Raw genomic sequence first — 18,503 nt, 5'->3', positions numbered from 1 at the left:
CGGCGTTTGTTGGAGGAGCGTAGCGGCTGAGAAGGAACGTAAGTTTGTATTATGGAGTATGGGTGCAGACCCAGTAATCACAAGCATTAGTGACTTGAATTTGATTCTGGAGGCCCCGGGGAGCCAGTGGAGGTCACTGAGTAATGGAGTGACATGAGTCTTTTTGGGCTGATCAAAAAACAGACGCGCTGCTGCGTTCTGAACCATTTGTAAGGGTTTCACCGCATAAGCTGGATGACCTGCTAGGAGGGCATTGCAATAGTCGATGCGAGAGATAACCATGGCCTGTACCAGAAGCTGGGTGGTGTACTGAGTGAGGTAGGGCCTGATTTTCCTTAGGTTGTATAGAGCAAAGCGGCGTGACCGAGAGACAGCAGCAACATGGTCTGAAAAAGACAGCTGGTCATCAATCATGACACCAAAGTTTCTCACCATCTTGGTTGGAGTGATGGTTGAGGAGTCAATTTGTAGTTTGATGTTATGGTGGATAGATTGCTTGGCTAGAATGACCAAGAGTTCAGTCTTAGAGAGATTTAGTTGAAGGTGGCAAGCCTTCATCCATGCAGATATGTCCGAGAGACAGTCCGTGATCCGCGCCGAGACGGTGGGATCGCCTGGCGGGAAGGATAGGTAGAGTTGCGTATCGTCTGCGTAGCAGTGGTAAGAGAAGCCGTGCGAGCAAATGATCAGCCCCAGTGAGGTGGTGTAAATTGAGAAGAGAAGGGGCCCTAGCACTGAGCCTTGGGGCACCCAGTGGAGAGCCAGTGGGAGGAGGATAATTGTCCTTGCCACAAAACATTGTAGGAACGCCCCGAGAGGTAGGATTTGAACCACAGGAGTGCTTTACTCGAGATGCCCATTGCTGAGAGAGCGGATAGCAGGATCCTGTGGTTGACTGTGTCAAACGCAGCTGATAGGTCAAGCAGGATAAGAACTGAGGATTGGGCTGCAGCTTTAGCTGACCTTAGGGCTTCTGTTACAGACAGAAGAGCCATTTCAGTGGAGTGTTACTGAACTTAAAAAATGTCACTTGTGATTTTCTGTCACACGGGACTCGAACCTCGGTCTCCTGAGTTTACTTGACACATCCATCCACCGCACCCCCTCCTTACACGGCCTTTGTCACTCTTTGTACTACGTCACCTGTCTTCTTCTGTCACTAAAGGTTGCAGATTAACAAAAAAACGTAAATATGGGTCATATTAAGCTAAATAATAATCAACCTATACTGCCGGTTTCCTGGTGAGGACGGCCTGGGAACAAATGCTGATTCGGGCAGTTTTTTAATAATTTCATTAAAAATTCATCTATTTTGGTTTGATTGGAACTCAGCCTAAGAACAAGAAATGTATTCGACCAGGACATTGTTTGAACTATTCGGTACTACTGACAAAACCATACCTGACCGATTATGTAGTAGGTAACCGATTTTACATCAGGTTAGTCTATTCGATTCTTTGTTTAAACCTTCTTCATTGTTCTGTAGGTTTATTGCAGTGTCCATACCCCTAAATTACAACCGCAAACATGTGGACCACCGTCAGCTCATCCTGCTGTCGGCTACCTGGCTGCTGGCCCTGGCTGTGGCCTCACCAGTCATGTTTGGCATCAACAACGTGCCCGACCGCGACCCCAGCGAGTGCAAACTGGAGGATAACAACTATGTGGTCTATTCCTCAGTCTGCTCCTTTTTCATCCCCTGTCCCATCATGGTACTGCTCTACTTTGGTATTTTCCGTGGGCTGCGACACTGGGAGGAGGCTCGTAAGGTCAAACTGCGCAGCAGCATCGAGGCCTGCAGGAAGTTGCAGCATGCAGCCGTCACTACCACCCTCCCCCCGCTGACAGGCACCATCCCCGGGCCTCTGCCCATGCCTCTACCCAGGATCATCGAGAGGGACTTGGCCCAGTCTCGGCTGGATGACACGGACGACTATATGCAGCAGGAGATTCCTTATCCTCGGCAGTACAGAGAGAACTCAGTGCCCACACTGACGTTCAGCCAACAGCTGCACAAGAAGAAGGGAGCCAAGATCAACAACAGGGAGAGGAAAGCCATGAAGGTGCTACCTGTCGTAGTAGGTGAGTTCATGTTCTCCCTCTCCTCCAATCAGTGCTCATAGGACTTTTATCTATTTGTACCTCCCAGGCAACTGATTACACTTAATGCCCTGCACTTAGAGCTGACTTGGGGTAACTCAAGCTTTGTCTTGCTTCAGGGGCCGTTCGAACACATTCAGATAGAGGGTATAAAGTATGTGTCAAGTAGGAAGCAGTCACATTTAGCAAACCACAAAGTGACGAAAACAAAGAAGTCAGGAAAAGGAAATCAGTGTCACTGATTCTCCGATGGCCTTTTGTGTCCGACGTTCTGCCTGGTTTGATCCGCTCTGTGCAGCTTGACACTCGAGCCTTCGAATGTACTTCAAAGCGAATGCGTACCCGGACAGCTGCGGACGTCACGGACTACTTCTGTTTATACTACTTTCTGGAGTTGTTACACACATGCGCAGTAGATCAGTTGGTGCCCTTGTAGCGTCACAAAAATTGGGAGCCTATGCGTACACCTTATGATGACTTTTTTTTCATCACGCAGACCATAGCAGTCCCTCACATACTCATGGACGTAGAAATGATGAACACTTGCTTCACAAGCCTTGACTAGAAAGGCCGCGATTAGCTCCGGCAGCCCCAGCGTAGCCTTAACACGGTGCAAGAGAACTCAGTGGACTTTGTGGGTGACAAGATTGGTTGATAATATTAAGTGACCTGAAGAGGAATTAAGCTTCGTCGGCTCTGCTTGGAGTTCACTTGTGGAAGTACTATAGTGGTGTGAACGCCCAAATTCTGACAGGATGCTTGCTTGACGTGCAGGACCTCACAATGTGTTGTAGAGATTTGGGAGGTGTGCGTGACCTGTGGTTACCCATAACACCCTTCTCTGTGGAGGCTCACAAAACCGTTTACATGAATCTCCAGAGAAGCATAATTTCACCCTTACACACAGATCAGATAATATATAACATTAGTGAAAGGTTTCAAAATTTACCCGAAAGGAAATTATCTCATGTTGCAAATTTGGTGAAGCTGGTCCATCATCTGAAAAATGGTTCAGTAGTCATGTCTACTTCTACTTGTAAGCTGTGACAACAAACAATTTGACGTGTTAGGTTGAATGTGTGTTTTGTTTGCTGGATGTCTCATAAACAGATTTGAATTCAGTTTGGTGGACTGTGGAACGTTTGGCTGGTTGATCCATGAGATTTGAAAGGACTTCTTAACACTGCAAGATGAGGTTAATTTTGTACTTCACTTATGAAAACAAATCTAGCAAAAGCATCTGATTTTTCTTCTTTGTTTTTGCAGATGCAGATTATCAAAGCAGTTTCTATTAATAAAATAATGCATTTACAGAAAAGGATTGTGCAGCCTTTGCAGAGTCATGACAGCTCTATACGAATCTAATTTTTAAGGGTTTTTAAGTTTGGAAAACTATCGAGATGTTACATCACAACAAGGATTGCAACAACTGAAGGCAATTACATGATAGAAGCTTTGTACTTTCAGATGATTTCACCCTCATTTGAAGCTCATTACTGCACTTATTCATTTGCATTTTCATGTTTAAGATGGCGTTCAGACCGAAAACAACCACATTTATTTATTATTATTTATTTCAGGTACTAGTGACACATGAAATACAGTCCTGGAAGTCCTGCTGGATTGATCGATCTGTGAATTTGAAGGCTTATTATCTGTTTTTTATATGTCAGAGGTCGCACGCCTCTGGAGCAACTAGGGTTTAATTGTCTTGCTCAGGGACACATTGATGGATGTGTCACAGTGGGGAACTGAACCCAGGTCTCTCACACCAAAGGCATGCGTCTTATCCAAGATGAGAATGGTTTTATCTCTGATTGAAACTAATTAATAGTAGAAACACCACGTATTTGTTTGGCTAACCATGCAGGACGACGTCACATTGTGTCAGAAAGGTTCAGGCAGACAACAGCACAGTGTGAAAAAATGCGGCCCCCTCCTTAATTTCAATGGGACCACTTAACAGGGAAAAATAACGCCATTCGGGAAAGTTCTGTTGTGGCCAATCAAACACGTGTAAGTGCATTTACACTCTTTACTTCGAGCTTAAACTTCATCCTCTCAAAAGCATCTTTATATTTAGTATTGTGTCGTATTTCCGAGTGAAACATCATATGTGGGCTAATCTTTCAAATGTGATTGAATCCTTCAAAAGTGGCTTACGGATTTAGGCCGATACAGAGCTGCAGGATTGTTCACCTTCACCGACACCTATCTGACTTGCTTTGTTAGGCCAGGAGAAAGAGGATGACACAGAAATGTATAAATGAGTGCAGTCAGTTAGCTCCAAATCACATTAGATTCGATCCGTTATGTTCAAGATGAGTCAACACGGGGCTGTTTCAGTGTGAACATCCACTTATTGCTTGGCGGGTCTGAACAGTTATCTCATCAATCCAACTGGTTCTGCGTAATATCTAAAAGTGATTGTTGATTGGAGGTCAGGCAGCTTTGGTGTCTCATGTTCTTAAGGGCTTCATTACTTACATAAATGGAATTCTAAGAGCCAAAAAAACCCAAACATTTCTTTTGGTTTCTTTAATATTTGTAAGCAAATCATTGGGTTTCTATTCAGAGAGAAACAAGATACTCATTTAAATTCAGTATTTGGTGAATGAGTGAGTTTTCAAAATAAATGTGTATAATGTTTCCTTTTGTTGTGAAAAGGCATTGTGCCAGAAGGGTCTCTATCTACCTTTCATTATCGCCAATTTCAGTTTTCTGTTTATTCACTGAAGCAGGAAATGAAAATAAAATTGCTGCTGTGGAGTGCTGATGAGTAGGTGAGGTGTTTTAGTGCTGTACAGTTCAATATGGTAATTACTACCCTGCTACCATGTTTAAAATCGGCACTGCAGCAGTTGTAAGTAATTGCACACTTGTGTGTGGTATTAATCAATCAGAAGATAAATTATATTTAATAAAATAGTTTTTTTTCCTACAATTTAATTCATGTTTGTGTTGCTTCTCAGTTAGGTGTGAGGCTGCTGAGGTTCATGCAGGTCACAAGATAAAATCGTCACCTCTGACTGGCTGTCTCTCAACAAGCAGCGCCATTATAGCTTCAAGCCCCCAATCCAATTATTATGCAACACATGATTACAGTCACACCGTCTCTCTCCTGCACACAGACTGGAGCAAAGGTTCTGATTGGTTTACTGTTTGGACCAATGACCCACCACGGATTACTCACTACATGCAGTATATGCAGTATTTAAAAAAAGTAGTTTAACTTACTACTGCAGTGCTCAGAAGATTTTCAGCCAACTTTAGTCACGTCCAGCAGAACATAAAACACTAATTCTACTTGCAACAAGAAAGACGTTCAACATGCAGCGTAAAGCCTCAACTGCAGAGCATAAGCTGGTTCTATTCAATCACGTCATCAATAAGGAAACAACTATCTGTGGTCTGCAGAGGTAAACAGCACAAGAACATAAAATATCCATCAATCTTTTATCATCTTTGTCTTTCATATTATTTTTTCCTCCTATAAAAACCTCTTGAATATTTTACAATCACAAGACATACCTAAAGACTAGTGGGGGACAGTAACTAAGTACATTTACTCAAGTACTGTACTTACAGACAAATTTGAGGTACCTGTACTGTACTTGTTGTTTGTTTTTCATGCCACGTTCTACTTCTACTCCACCACATCTCAGAGGGAGATATTGTACTTTTTACTTCACTACTTTCATCTGACAGCTTCAGTTACTTTACAATGTAAGATTTTTACACACACAAAGGACATAAAGGATCTGAATACTTCGTCTACCACTAGGGTTGGGTATCGTTTGATACCAATACCAATAGAGTACTTCATTCGATACCTTGCTATTTTTTTGTTTTTGTTAAGGACAAGTTTTCAAAAACCGCCTTATTGGGAAATTGTATCAGATCGCTCCTCATCCTACTTAGTTCATCCTCAGATGTTGTATTTGAATGAGTTGTGGAAAACAAATTTAAGTTAAATTTTCCATACGTTTGCTGAAAGTCAGCCATGGAGAATTATTTTATTAACTTTTGATTAATAAACTGAATTGAAAGATCTCTGCCAGTGCTATTTCCTTTAGTGGTGGGTCGCAAACATCCTCCAAAAAAGTAGAAAACGAGTAAGGAGTCTGTTAAACAAATCACTAAACTACACTTAAGAGTCTAAAGAAGGAAACAGAGTAAAAGGGAATCTGCACATCCAGCTGATCCCACAGACTACATCTGACATCAGCCACAGCTGCAGGTATCGCTACTCGATACCCATCCCTAACTAACACACACACTTAACTGAGGAACTTGACAACCCCCTGACAAACATAACCATACTAATAGTGCTTTTTACATTTGATACTTCAGGTTAAATTGAAGACTTCTGCTTTTAGTAATTTAGTAATATTTAGCAAGGATATCTCTACACATACAGAAGTACATGATATGTGTACTCTTCAAATAGTCTTTCATTCCTCTGAAAGTCACAGAATGCAAAACAATGCAGGTGCATTTTGAAATGTTGCTTTACATATTGTTTGTATCTTATTCTTTCCACTGGGTACCCAAAATGCTGCCAAACAAACGATTTAAAAGTGTCGTGGGAATCTTCTATGCTAATTTCACCCTCACACGCCGTGATGCTGATATCATGAGACACCTTTTCACCTTGGTAAGAAATTTTAGTAGTCACACCCCTATTAAAGACTCCTGACATGTTGTAAGACATATATACTCAGCTTTGAATGATAATTCCTGCCTGATACTGGTTTTTTTCCCTCGAAACAATTTAAGTTAAGTCTACTTAACTGAAAATCTCATTGTCAGCGTTTGTGCACTGATTTTCACATCACACTTAGATTGGCTTCAAACCAGCTGTGATGTCATAAATCCTGCAGGTACATCCAGGTGCTGAACAGAGATTTTAGGTGAGCACTTTCTGTAGATGAATGTGAAGACAAACTCTGCACGCATATATCATTATGTACAGTGAAGCTGAAACATCCACATTAGTGGGAGGGAGGGGAATTAACAAGGTTTAAGGCAGAAACACAAAAACTGGCTTGGAAACTCACATGTCTGTAGATATTAAATAATCTTACAGTAGAGTTGTTATTTGACATGCACTTCAGGTCAAACGTTTTATAACACCCCCTGCTTTGTTATTGAAATATAAGTAGTTTAAGTCCAGTGAAAAGCCTTAAATGGTACAAAAGCAAGCAGCAAAACAATATGTACATCAGCAAAATAGAGATTTTTAGAGATATAAAGTTAACAATTAAATGAAGGAGTTTCGTCAATTATTTCACTGTAGGATCAACCGATGACCAAATGTGCTGTCTTCCTCATAAATATTATATATAACATTCATCACATTAATTGCATTTTTAGTTGCAATATTGTACAAATAAAGCTTCTGAGGGTGTATTAACACAGGATGTTTACAAATTGGGACAGCTGAAATTTGTTTTTGCATCAACTTCAGAATGGCTTCATTTACTTTCATTGCTGAAATGAATCCTTTCTACAGTTGTTCCAATTTGAAAACACTTGGAACAGCCTGTGTTAATTCACCCTCAGAAGCTTTATTTGTACAAAATTATATATATATATATATATATATATATATAATGAAAGAAGACCAGAGCAGTTGGTCATCGGTTGATCCTACATTGAAATAATGAACAAAATTCCTTCATTGAATTGTTCATCTCTCAATGAACTTTTGGTATTATTACGTTTTTAACTTTGGCAGTTAGCTGCTTACTTTTGTACCATTTAACTGGACTGAACTGCTTATATTGTGTTATAAAACCTTTGACCGGTAGTGTTCAATGGGGGCAAACAGTTAAATAAAATGCTCATGCCTTTAGAAGAAGAAGAAGCTTTTCATTAAAACAAACTATTAAACTAGAGAAACAGATAATAAAATCTGTTTAGAAAATATTAGACCCCAAGACAGAAAAAATATCTAATAAACTACATGAAACTGACACTGACAGTTTCAACAATATTCTAAGGTACTCTACTTCTATTTAATTAATCAAGCGGGCTCTGGTTACTGGTAACTGTCGGGTAAAAATCAAGTTCACTGTTAATTTGCATAGCGTTTCTGTCATGTTTTTGGTGCCAAAATACTCCTTAAAATACTGGGACAAAACTACATAAACAGAACAGAGCGCTGACACGGATCCCTACATTTACCATAGTATTATCAGAGCTGGCCTGAATGCATCTTATGAATAATAAGCGTGTATGGTGTCCTACTGACTGTAGAGCTCTGGCATATTATGCAAAGAAAGACAAAACCTCTCAACACAAAGCTAATAAATCACTCAGATCCGTTTTACACCAACATGACGGCAACTAAGACAAATGGCCTCAGTTTGATTCAGTGACGCAGTTATTCATAGTCCTCGCTGATCAAGTAAACCAAGCTTATTCAAGCACAACAGCTTGAACAAAGAGCTCACCAGTGTTTGTTCAGCCAGGGAAGGACTTCTGATAGCATCAGATTCGTTTAAGGAGGGCCTGTAAATCGTGTTTTCACAGGGAGGTCTCTAAAGCAAAATTACCATCCAATCTCCGTCGTTGTGTGGTCAGTTAATATGTTTACAAAAGTCGTTTACTGCTTCTGTTTCTTTGTCCTTTCTCTGAACTCATCTCCTTGTGGGGAAGACAAAAAGTCAAGAAATCCAAAACTTACTGAACTAAACCCCAGCAGTAATGTCTTGAGTCAAAATTATGAGCCAGCAGGGTCGTACATTTCTACTTTGTCTCTAATGAACTCGTGAATCATTTAGAGTCATACTGTCAAGTCACAGCGAAACTGTGTCTTCTTTTGACGCATTTCCTGCTGAAGCTCAATCTTCAGGCGAGAGAAAAACACAGAGAGATATGGTGGAAAAGTAGAAATTAATGGGGTATAAGTTCGGAGCAGAGAGGTGCTTATTTTTGGGATGAGATGGGTGACGGATGAGGTTATTAAAATACAGCTTATGTGATGGTTTTCTGCGTTGGAGTTATTTTCAGCACGATGTCACCGTCAAAGTTATATTCCTACGTTCTGCTTGACTGTAGAATGTTAAAACATCCATAGAGATGTGCTTGAAGTAGTTTTGTACCTGTAATTTTAGCTTTGAAAATGTGTACATTTAAGTTTGTGCCTGCAAACTTTGGAATAAAAGCGTGTCATCTGCAAGTTTCATTTTATTTTTTCAAGTTTGAACATTTATGTTTCTGCCTCTAAAGGTGTGCAGTCAGTTTCATGTTTGCAAGCTTTCACCTTCCGCCCCTGTTGTTGTGTTTATATATTTATGCATTACACGTTGAAGTGTTTGGTACATTTTATCTGAATCTCCTATACAAGAGCAGCTGGTGACTGTCTCACTGTAGCAGCTCTAAAGTTAAATGTGCCTGCCCTCCCTTGTGAATCCTTCATTTTATTTACTCAATTCTGGGGGGAAAAAACTCTTAATGTAGTAAACCTGTAACGTCTGTGAGAGTGCGCACACACACACACACAGAGCATGAGATTTATTACATGCTTGCAGGCAGGAAACCCAAAGCACAAACTTATAAAACAGAGTTTACAGGAAAACTTCATCTTCGTCAGACTTAAAATGAGCCCCAAAGTGTTGTGCACTCTGATCCTGGCATTACACAACAGTACATTTATCAACAGCTGTCTGCGAAGGAAGAACTACGGTGACGACATCATTACAACTATTGGAGAAAGTCCAGACTTTATGTTGATTTTTATTACAGCTTCTAAGAGACCACACACGTTGATAAAAAAGACTACATGTGCCTTTGAAGTTGACTTTTGTAATGATACAGTAGGCAGTGGTGAAAGGTAACCAAGTACATTTACTCAAGTACTGTGCTTAAGTTTCTAAGGTACTTGTACTCTACTTGAGTATTTTTCTATTTTCTGCTACTTCACACTTCTACTCCACTTCATCTCAGATTCAGATTAATAACTCAAAAACATTTTGCTGTATTATTATAGATTATAATTAAGCAATTATTTATTGATCCCTGAGGTTAAATTCAGTATATAAAGTTTATCAAATTAGCTGCACATTTACCAGCATTAAAGTGATTAATTATTATTAATTAATGCATCAATCATTATAATATGTATTATTCTGAAATGGGCCACTTTTAACTTTGGTACTTTAAGTATGTTTTGATGCTAGAACCTTTGTACTTGAGTAAGATTTGGAATGCATGACTTTTACTTGTAAATGAGTATTTCTACACTGTGGTATTAGTATTTTTACTAAAGCATAAGTACTTCTTCCAGCGCTGACAGTCAGTTTATAGTTTGATGTGATAGATGACGCAGAGCTCACAGCTCAATGCATAGACAGTCTAGATTACAACAAACTATGGAAATAAAAAAATTCTTATGCTATTATGCTTTCAAGTTTAACCTTAGTTTTTTCTTTTAGTTCAAAATGCACCTAATAAAATAAATTTATATTTTTTTGCTGCGCATTATCTACATGAAACTATAATTCCAGTTTTAGTCGGTTTTTGGATTCTGTGTTTCTATAGCTTTATCTGATCTTGTCATGTGTAGGGTTTTGTAGCTAAGTCTAGTCTAGTCTAGTCTAGTCTAGTCTTGTCTCGTATTCTAGTTATGTCCTGTATTCTTATCTGTGTCTTAGTGTCTACTCCTGGTCCGTGTACTTCTATATTATTTTGTCCATGTTTGCTCTGCGTTCTGTATAATCTTAGTTCAGTCTGTTTTCCCTGTTAGTTGTGTTTTTTGGTATATTAGTGATCTGTCTGCTTGTGTTCTGGTTCAGTCATTTATATTCTGTTTCTTCCTGGTTATTAGTTTCCCTATGGCATTATTGGTGTCTGTCTTTTTCCCCTGCTGTCTCTCTACCTGCCTGTGTCTCATTAGTCCTGATCCTCCTCACCTTTAGTCCCTGTGTGTATATATATATGCCTGCTTGTGTCTTCAGTCTTTGTCCTTGCGTCATATGTTGAGTGTTCTCCTGTGCTCTGTTCGCTGTGTTTTTGGATCTTACCTTTGGATAGTACTTTGTTCCTTGTTTTTGGATTATGTTTCTGTTGGAATTACCCTTGTTTGGACTCTTTCCTCACCTCAGCTCCCTGCCTTCACTCAGCCGACCCATGACAGCCCAATTTAAAGAACAAGATTTTATTCACCATGCTGACAGCTCACATTGTCGACTGGCACCAAAAAAGGCATGATTGGAAAGAGAATAACAACCGCCACACATGCATACTGTCACATTTTGCGACTCAAGAGCGCACACTACAACTGTTTTAGCATCACTTCACTGGTTAATTTAGTATTCAATTTTAAATTCTTATAGGTATTTTAAAGACTTGCACAGACCTGTTCCTCTTTAAATCTCTGACTTTTGATACAGCTTCATACTTCCACCGGTAGTCTCAGCCGTTAGTGGTTCCCCACACTTATTTTTAAGACGAGAGATGATCGATTATTTCAAGCAGTGGCACCTAAGCTTGCCTCCCTCTCTACATTGTTTAAATTCTGATGATTTTTTTTATAAAAGCAATTGAAGACTCTGTTATTCAAACAGGCTTTTAATTAGACGAGTCACCCTCGTCTAATTTATGCTTTTCCTATGTATTCTATATTTTGAAGTATTTTATCTCATTTTATTCTGAAGGACTTTGGGATTTTTATCCGGGAAAGGTGCTATATAAATAAACTCTACTTACTCACTCATAGGATGCAGCTCCATGCAGTAGTGAATCTATCACTGTTAAAAACAAGGTCTGGGGTTTTAAGTTAGGATTTAAAGAGATGCACAGATGAAGCTTGATGATTTAAATGAAGCTCTCTCTCCATATTTCATGCAGGTTGCTTCTTGTTCTGCTGGACTCCGTTCTTCGTGGTCCACACGACGCGAGCCGTGTGTCTGACGTGCGACATCCCTCCCGGTCTGATGAGCACCGTCACCTGGCTGGGCTACGTCAACAGCGCTCTCAACCCCGTCATCTACACCATCTTCAACACGGAGTTCAAGAAATTCTTCAAGAAGTGTTTCCGCAGCTGCTGCTAAAACCAGATTTCCCTCCAGAGACTACTTTTCACAATGCACTCTGGGATAAATCTCACTATACATTCAGACGGCACTTAAAAACTAGTGATTCAGACGCAGCCTGAGGCTTACAGTTTAGCCAGTCAGCTCATCTCTGGGCTGCCACCTGGATGTGGATGGTATCTGGCTGACAGGAAAAATACATGTTCAAACACTAACACTGATAAAGAAAGCAGTTACTGGTTTATATTGCATTTCTGAGTCCATTTTGTCTTTTAGTGATGTACTTTTTGAGCCTCTGGGATTACTGCCCAAACAAAATGATGTCGGTTTTGTAAAGGGACAAAAAAAATTGGAGGACACAAACTCGGCACTTTTTTTTTTCTCCTTTTTGGAGTTTACTGTATATCAGCTTTGGTTGAAGTTATGGTCTGCCAGTTCCAGACGACTTGGGATTTGTACAGAGCCCGGTCTGCCTGAAAGGATAAACTCGGTACAAAAATGTCCACAGACAAACAGACCAGAACGTCAAAACAGCTAAAAGCAGCGTCATGACTTTAAAATCCTCCAAATCAGCCACTGATCTCCACTTTCTTGCCGAGTGTTAGATGAGAAGACTAAAACCACTCTCTGTAAGCTAAATATGAAGCTATGGTCATCTCACTAATTAACACATTTGTTAATCTGTACAAAAACTAAAGTGTAATATGGGCAATTTCTAGTTTTACAGAGGGTTATGTGCTTATTTCTTAGCCCGGGTAACTTCCTGGGGTCTTGTCATCATTGTGAGGTTAACGGGAAACCATTTGAAACGCCATGCTAGGAGTTTCCCCCCATTCCCAGTCTTTATGCTATGCTAAGCTAACAGTCTTTAGGCTTTATGGGAGTAGTATCAATCTTTTCATCCATCTCTTGGCAAAAAGGCGAATACGAAGATTTCCCTAAATGTTGGACTATTCTATAAATGCACAAACAGTTTGGTGAAATCTTCTGGGAAATAACCGAAATCACCAACTGATCAATGAATTGGAGGCAAAGATCGAAAGGAAAGGGCAAACACCAGAACAAATCAAAACTCCTTACACACTCCCTCCGTCATGGATCATTGACTATGAACTTTGTGTGAATCAGTGAAAAGGTTCAGTAATTTAAATACGTGTACTGATAAAAAAACTAAACATTTGTACTAAATTGAGTAGCAATATGCCTTAAATTCATAGGATGTACTGTTGTTATAGAAGTCACAGCACTCAAACACTCAAAATACTGAGGACATTTACATCCGCACGGAGTTAATGAGATCCCTGAAAAGTCATTTTTAAAGCAACATTATGTAAGTCCCCCCCCGAGTATAATTCACCGCTGTTGTAAATCAGGACAGCTGTGCATGTATATTTGTTATGATTTCATTACTGATGATCATAAACTAGCAGGATTGGGCACCGAGAACAGGTTCCAACTTGGAGCCATTTCAAAAATGATTCCAATGGAATCTGATCATCGGTTCCCAATTTAACGTGCAAGTTTTGTTTCCGTAACGGCCACCGTACTTCCAGGCGCTTGTGCTATTGTGACTTTACTTGACGTTGACCGCACAGGAGGACGCACTACGAATATGATTAAACACCTAACCTACATGTGCGTGATGTACATATCAACAAGGAGTGTACCGTGTTCGACGTGCTGCGCCGGTCTCCCTGTCCTGCCTCGTCCTCCTCGGGCATCCCTGAACTAACTAATACTTCGTCACAATCAGTTAAGCGACATTGTAGTGAAACAAGTTACGTATTTACTGTATTTACGTTACTGAAACTCCTTTCTCCTTAGCAGAGAATTGGATTCGACAGTTGATAAGATAAAATTGTATTTGTTCAAATCAAAACGATGCCCAACACTTAAAGCTAGCAAGTCGACAACTTTGCTAACGCAGCCAAACACATACAGTAGCAAGTCCGACAAAACAAGACAGCAATGTTACCAACTAGTCCAACAAAAGAAGGCAAGCTCTCCCGCAGCCTTTTGTTTCACGAAGCTCTCGCCAACGTCCGGCAGATTCTTGCTTGGTCGCTCTCTTTTTCTCTTCTTACCTTCCTACATCAACATCCTCTTTGGTCGCTTCGTCTCTGCCATTAAATAACAATATCGACAAAGAGCCTGCTGATCACCTGGCTCCGGCTCGACACCAGCGCCGCTCTCCATCCGCAGCAGCAAAATCTTTCCTGAATATTGGGTCTAGCCAAACACGCTAGACAGAAACCGACGCAAGAGCACTTACAATAACGTTACCGATGTCGGAGTGTGTTTTCTGGTAAGTTTGCGAACATCAACTACAGATTTACAGCTAGCAGCTAAACATCTGTCTGTGAAACTTTCGCTCGAAAACCAGCTAATTACTTGTCCAATAGCAAGAAGGTCAGCTCGGTGTCTGTCCTGCAACCTTTCAACTCATTTAGCTCACGCCAACGAGTAAAAGCCAGTCTGATATTTATTCTTGTCCCGTCTCTTGCTCATCACTCTCTTTTTCTCTTTCTTGATTCCTTCGACAACGTCTTCTTCGGTCTCTTTGCAGCCTCTGCCATGATTTCCATACTGAGAATACCAAGCTAGCATCTTCCAAAGAACTTAATGTGTACATTATGTTCTTCTTATCGCTAGTTTTCTGACGAGTTTTGTTGGTGTGACATGGTGCCTTAAAGCATTGCCCGGGATTCCCACGTTACATAGTGCGCTCCGGACCAAAGTGGCAACGACACAGACGCCATTCTCCCTATTACAAGTCAGTGTACCGTCAAAATGATTTTGAAGCTGTTATTTTATTATACAGATACTACATAATGTTGCTTTAAAGTTTTCAAGAACATATTTTCTTTCTTATTTTAAAGGATTTTCAGTATGTTGCGTTTCTAATTCACACATGATGTTGAAACCTTGAGTGAACACTCATCCACACCCCTCAACCACAAGGGTGACGAGTCCCGACAACCTGACCCTGACAACCAATTTCTTTCTTTCTTTGCTTTTTACCCAAGTAATATGATTCATTCTAGTACCGAGAAGAGGACAAAGCTACATCTAGGCTACAATAAATTATATAAGGTGAGCATTTTCCTTGACAAATAAACCTCTACACAGTGATCATTCTGCTCTGCTACTCTGGACAGAAGAAAGCTCATCCTACCACTCATTTTGTTATTAAACCAGTGTAATTCATGACACCATAATAAAAAGGCGCTCAGTTTCTTATTATAAAAATATTTTCTTATTACAGATTCATGTTACCATGACATTTGTCTTGTTTTCTGCCACATACCAAAATATTCCATACTTTTCTTCATATAACAACAAAACATTTTACCATGTTATTAATAAAAGTATATAAAATTAATGTATCCAATTAAAACAATATAATTAACAAGCTATATTAACCATTTGATGCACAAGCTATGCGAACCCATTCTAATGCACAACATGGGTCAAAAATGACCTGTTTTCATTTCTTATGTAATTTCATACATGGCTGAGTGTTATCTTTCACAAGATATCTAATATTTTATTAGGTCAAATGTGACAGACTTACATGTATCAAATGCACAAAAGCAGCAGTTCAGTTATGAAATGTGTGGCAGGTGGATTCTGGACAGCAGTAAATATGTTACTAATAGCAAACATTTAAAAAAATATCAAAAGTTTCTGTCAAAATGACCCTTGTGTGAAAAATTTATGTAGAAATACAAAAACTGTCTTTGTTCAAACAGTAACAAAGTAAAATAAATATAATGGTTTGTAGTAATCAAAAACAAGATATTTAATGACTACTTGAAATTTTAAATAATAATATAAAACGAATTCAAAAGAAATATTAAATTACATAGGAAATTAATACAGGTCATTTTTGACCCATGTTGTGCATTAGAAGGGTAGTGATACAAAAATTATTTTTATTCAAAAAGAATAACTGAAGTTAATTGAAGAATACCTGGAATACTGAATGATGAAATCAATTTATTGCAAAGATATAGAAACTTAAAACTCAGGCAGGTTTGACCCATGTTGTGCATCAAATGGTTAAAATGAGAAAAGGCCCGTGTGGTTATGGGCATTGAATACTTTGCAATGCTTATGAACGTTTGCTACATATATTGAAACATCAAACAGATTGAGGTTTCTTGTTATAACAATTTACCAATTTATCATGTTGTAATCGTAAAAGTTTCTTGTTTTAAAGTGATATGATAAGTTTGTGTGTTGTTTGAGTAGGAAAGAAACATCTTCACTAATCTGAGAATCAATATGCAGCCGAACAAAACACTCAACACACAACAAAATTGCATGAGTTACAATATCTAACTCGTGCACTCAGAGTGTTAAAGTCAAAATAACTTAAATTGTTAGCTCATTTAACACCATTGATGGGTAACCGACTTCAGCTTCTGTATTTGCAGCATGTTTCTTTATGCATGCCACATGTGTTGTTAAATTGATGGTGACATTTTGAATTTTGAATGTGTTTTCTGAAGTTGAAGTGCATTAAACTCTTAAGGCCACCGTATTACAGGCTATTTATGGTTCAATGCATGTAGCAAAACTTGAAAAGTAATGGATCCAGTGCCCAGTACTATCTACCCTTTCTCTCATTGTTGTTTTGAAGTTTTCTTTTTTCAGGACACACATTGATTTTGTGTAATAACAGCAAAGTTTCATGATAGAACAAAATAAATTATATGTATGTTATGAAAATGGTATCTTATAACATAAAACATTCCGTTATAACACTTTAAAATGAGCAATTTTACTTGTTATAGGGAGAAGGTGACATATTTGTTTGTCATGGTAGCAGTATACAATATCCAGCTGCAAACTATCTCATTCTCTCATTTTTACTACTTGAAATTCTCAATATGATTCCCTCTTGGACTGATCAATACCATATAATAATCACCTTATCAATTCTAAAAGCAGCCCACATTGTGGAAGAAGTCATTTTTATTTTTAACAGAGTGATAAATGTCAAATAGAGTTTGCTTTTTAAATGTATGATGTTTAATGACACCTGTAATTTGCTGTAATAGAAAACTTGTTTTTTTAAGTGAAGCATTTCCAGATTGTGTCTTGATAACGTCACACATTAGTTATTATTCTTGAGTCAAGTTTTGATAAAAAGTTATGTTCTGAAACTGAAAGTATTTTCGACTGCAGGATGGCTTAAATTTCAGTTGTATTGTCCCTTAAGCCATTTCTGCCTGTCACCACAGTGTGTATGTTCGGTTACTGACTGTGCCTACTGTATGCCATATCCGCGTTTTATGTGGAAACCTTTCTAATAAAGTGTTTTCTAAATGTTCCAGTGGCCTTCAGCCGAAATCGAATCAGCTCAATCAAAGGTCGATGTGGTCGAATTCTCGTCTTTTAATATGAGGAAACTTCATGTGCTAGAAGGCCTCATGCTGGGCAAATAGACTTTAGATAGCTTTCATGGAGAAGGGAATTAATAATCCCATTTATACACTGAAGGATTATAAAACAATGGGCGCACAGTAGGAGCTGGGACAAAGCGCTTTTGTTTTAAGTCATTTTGCATCTCTTTGAAGTCATTTTATGTTTCTTTGTAGTCATTCTGTATCTCTTTCTGGTCATTTTGTGTCTCTTTGTAGTCATCTGTGTCTCTTTTTGCTTATTTAGTGTCTCTTTTTGCTTATTTAGTGTCTCTTTTTGCTTATTTAGTGTCTCTTTTTAGTCATTCCGTGTCTCTTTCTGTTCATTTTGTGTCTCTTTGCAGTCATTCCGTGTCTCTTTGTAGTCATCCTGTGTCTCTTTGTAGTCATCCTGTGTCTCTTTGTAGTCATCCTGTGTCTCTTTTTGCTTATTTAGTGTCTTTTTTGTAGTCATTCCGTGTCTCTTTTGTAGTCATTCCGTGTCTCTTTCTGTTCATTTTGTGTCTCTTTGTAGTCATTCCGTGTCTCTTTTGTAGTCATTCCGTGTCTCTTTTGTAGTCATTCCGTGTCTCTTTCTGTTCATTTTGTGTCTCTTTGTAGTCATTCCGTGTCTCTTTGTAGTCATCATGTGTCTCTTTGTAGTCATCCTGTGTCTCTTTTTGCTTATTTAGTGTCTCTGTAGTCATTGTGTGTCTTTTTCCGGTCATTGTGTGTCTCTTTCTGGTCGTTTCTTTCTGGTTATTTTGTTTCTCCTTCTGGTCATGTTGTGTGTTTTTGAAATAATTTTGTGTCTCTTTCTGGTAGTTTTGTGTTTCTTTGTAGTCACTGTGTGTGTCTCTCTCTAGTCATTTTGCGATTTTTCTCTTTGTCCTCATTGTGTGCCTTTCTTTAGTAGTTTTTCCATCCTTCTAGTCATTTTGCATCTCTTTGTGGT

General features: G+C 39.0%; 1 protein-coding gene across 1 annotated transcript; it reads left to right on the top strand.

The window, feature by feature from the left end:
- The first annotated feature begins 412 nt into the window (after nt 1-412).
- Nucleotides 413-12,384, top strand: drd4b (dopamine receptor D4b). Its single transcript, XM_038701926.1, has 3 exons — nt 413-439; nt 1,440-2,082; nt 11,956-12,384. Exons 1-3 carry the CDS (start codon nt 413-415, stop codon nt 12,156-12,158), a joined length of 873 nt encoding a protein of 290 aa, XP_038557854.1. The 3' UTR covers nt 12,159-12,384.
- The last annotated feature ends 6,119 nt before the right edge of the window (nt 12,385-18,503 follow it).

Source organism: Micropterus salmoides, unplaced genomic scaffold (assembly GCF_014851395.1).
Source record: "Micropterus salmoides isolate LMB-PRFRI ecotype aquatic unplaced genomic scaffold, ASM1485139v1 Ms_hic_scaffold_6, whole genome shotgun sequence".
Lineage (NCBI taxonomy): Eukaryota > Metazoa > Chordata > Actinopteri > Centrarchiformes > Centrarchidae > Micropterus > Micropterus salmoides.
Note: the sequence above shows the minus strand (reverse complement) of the source record. Positions and strands in the feature narration are given on the sequence as shown.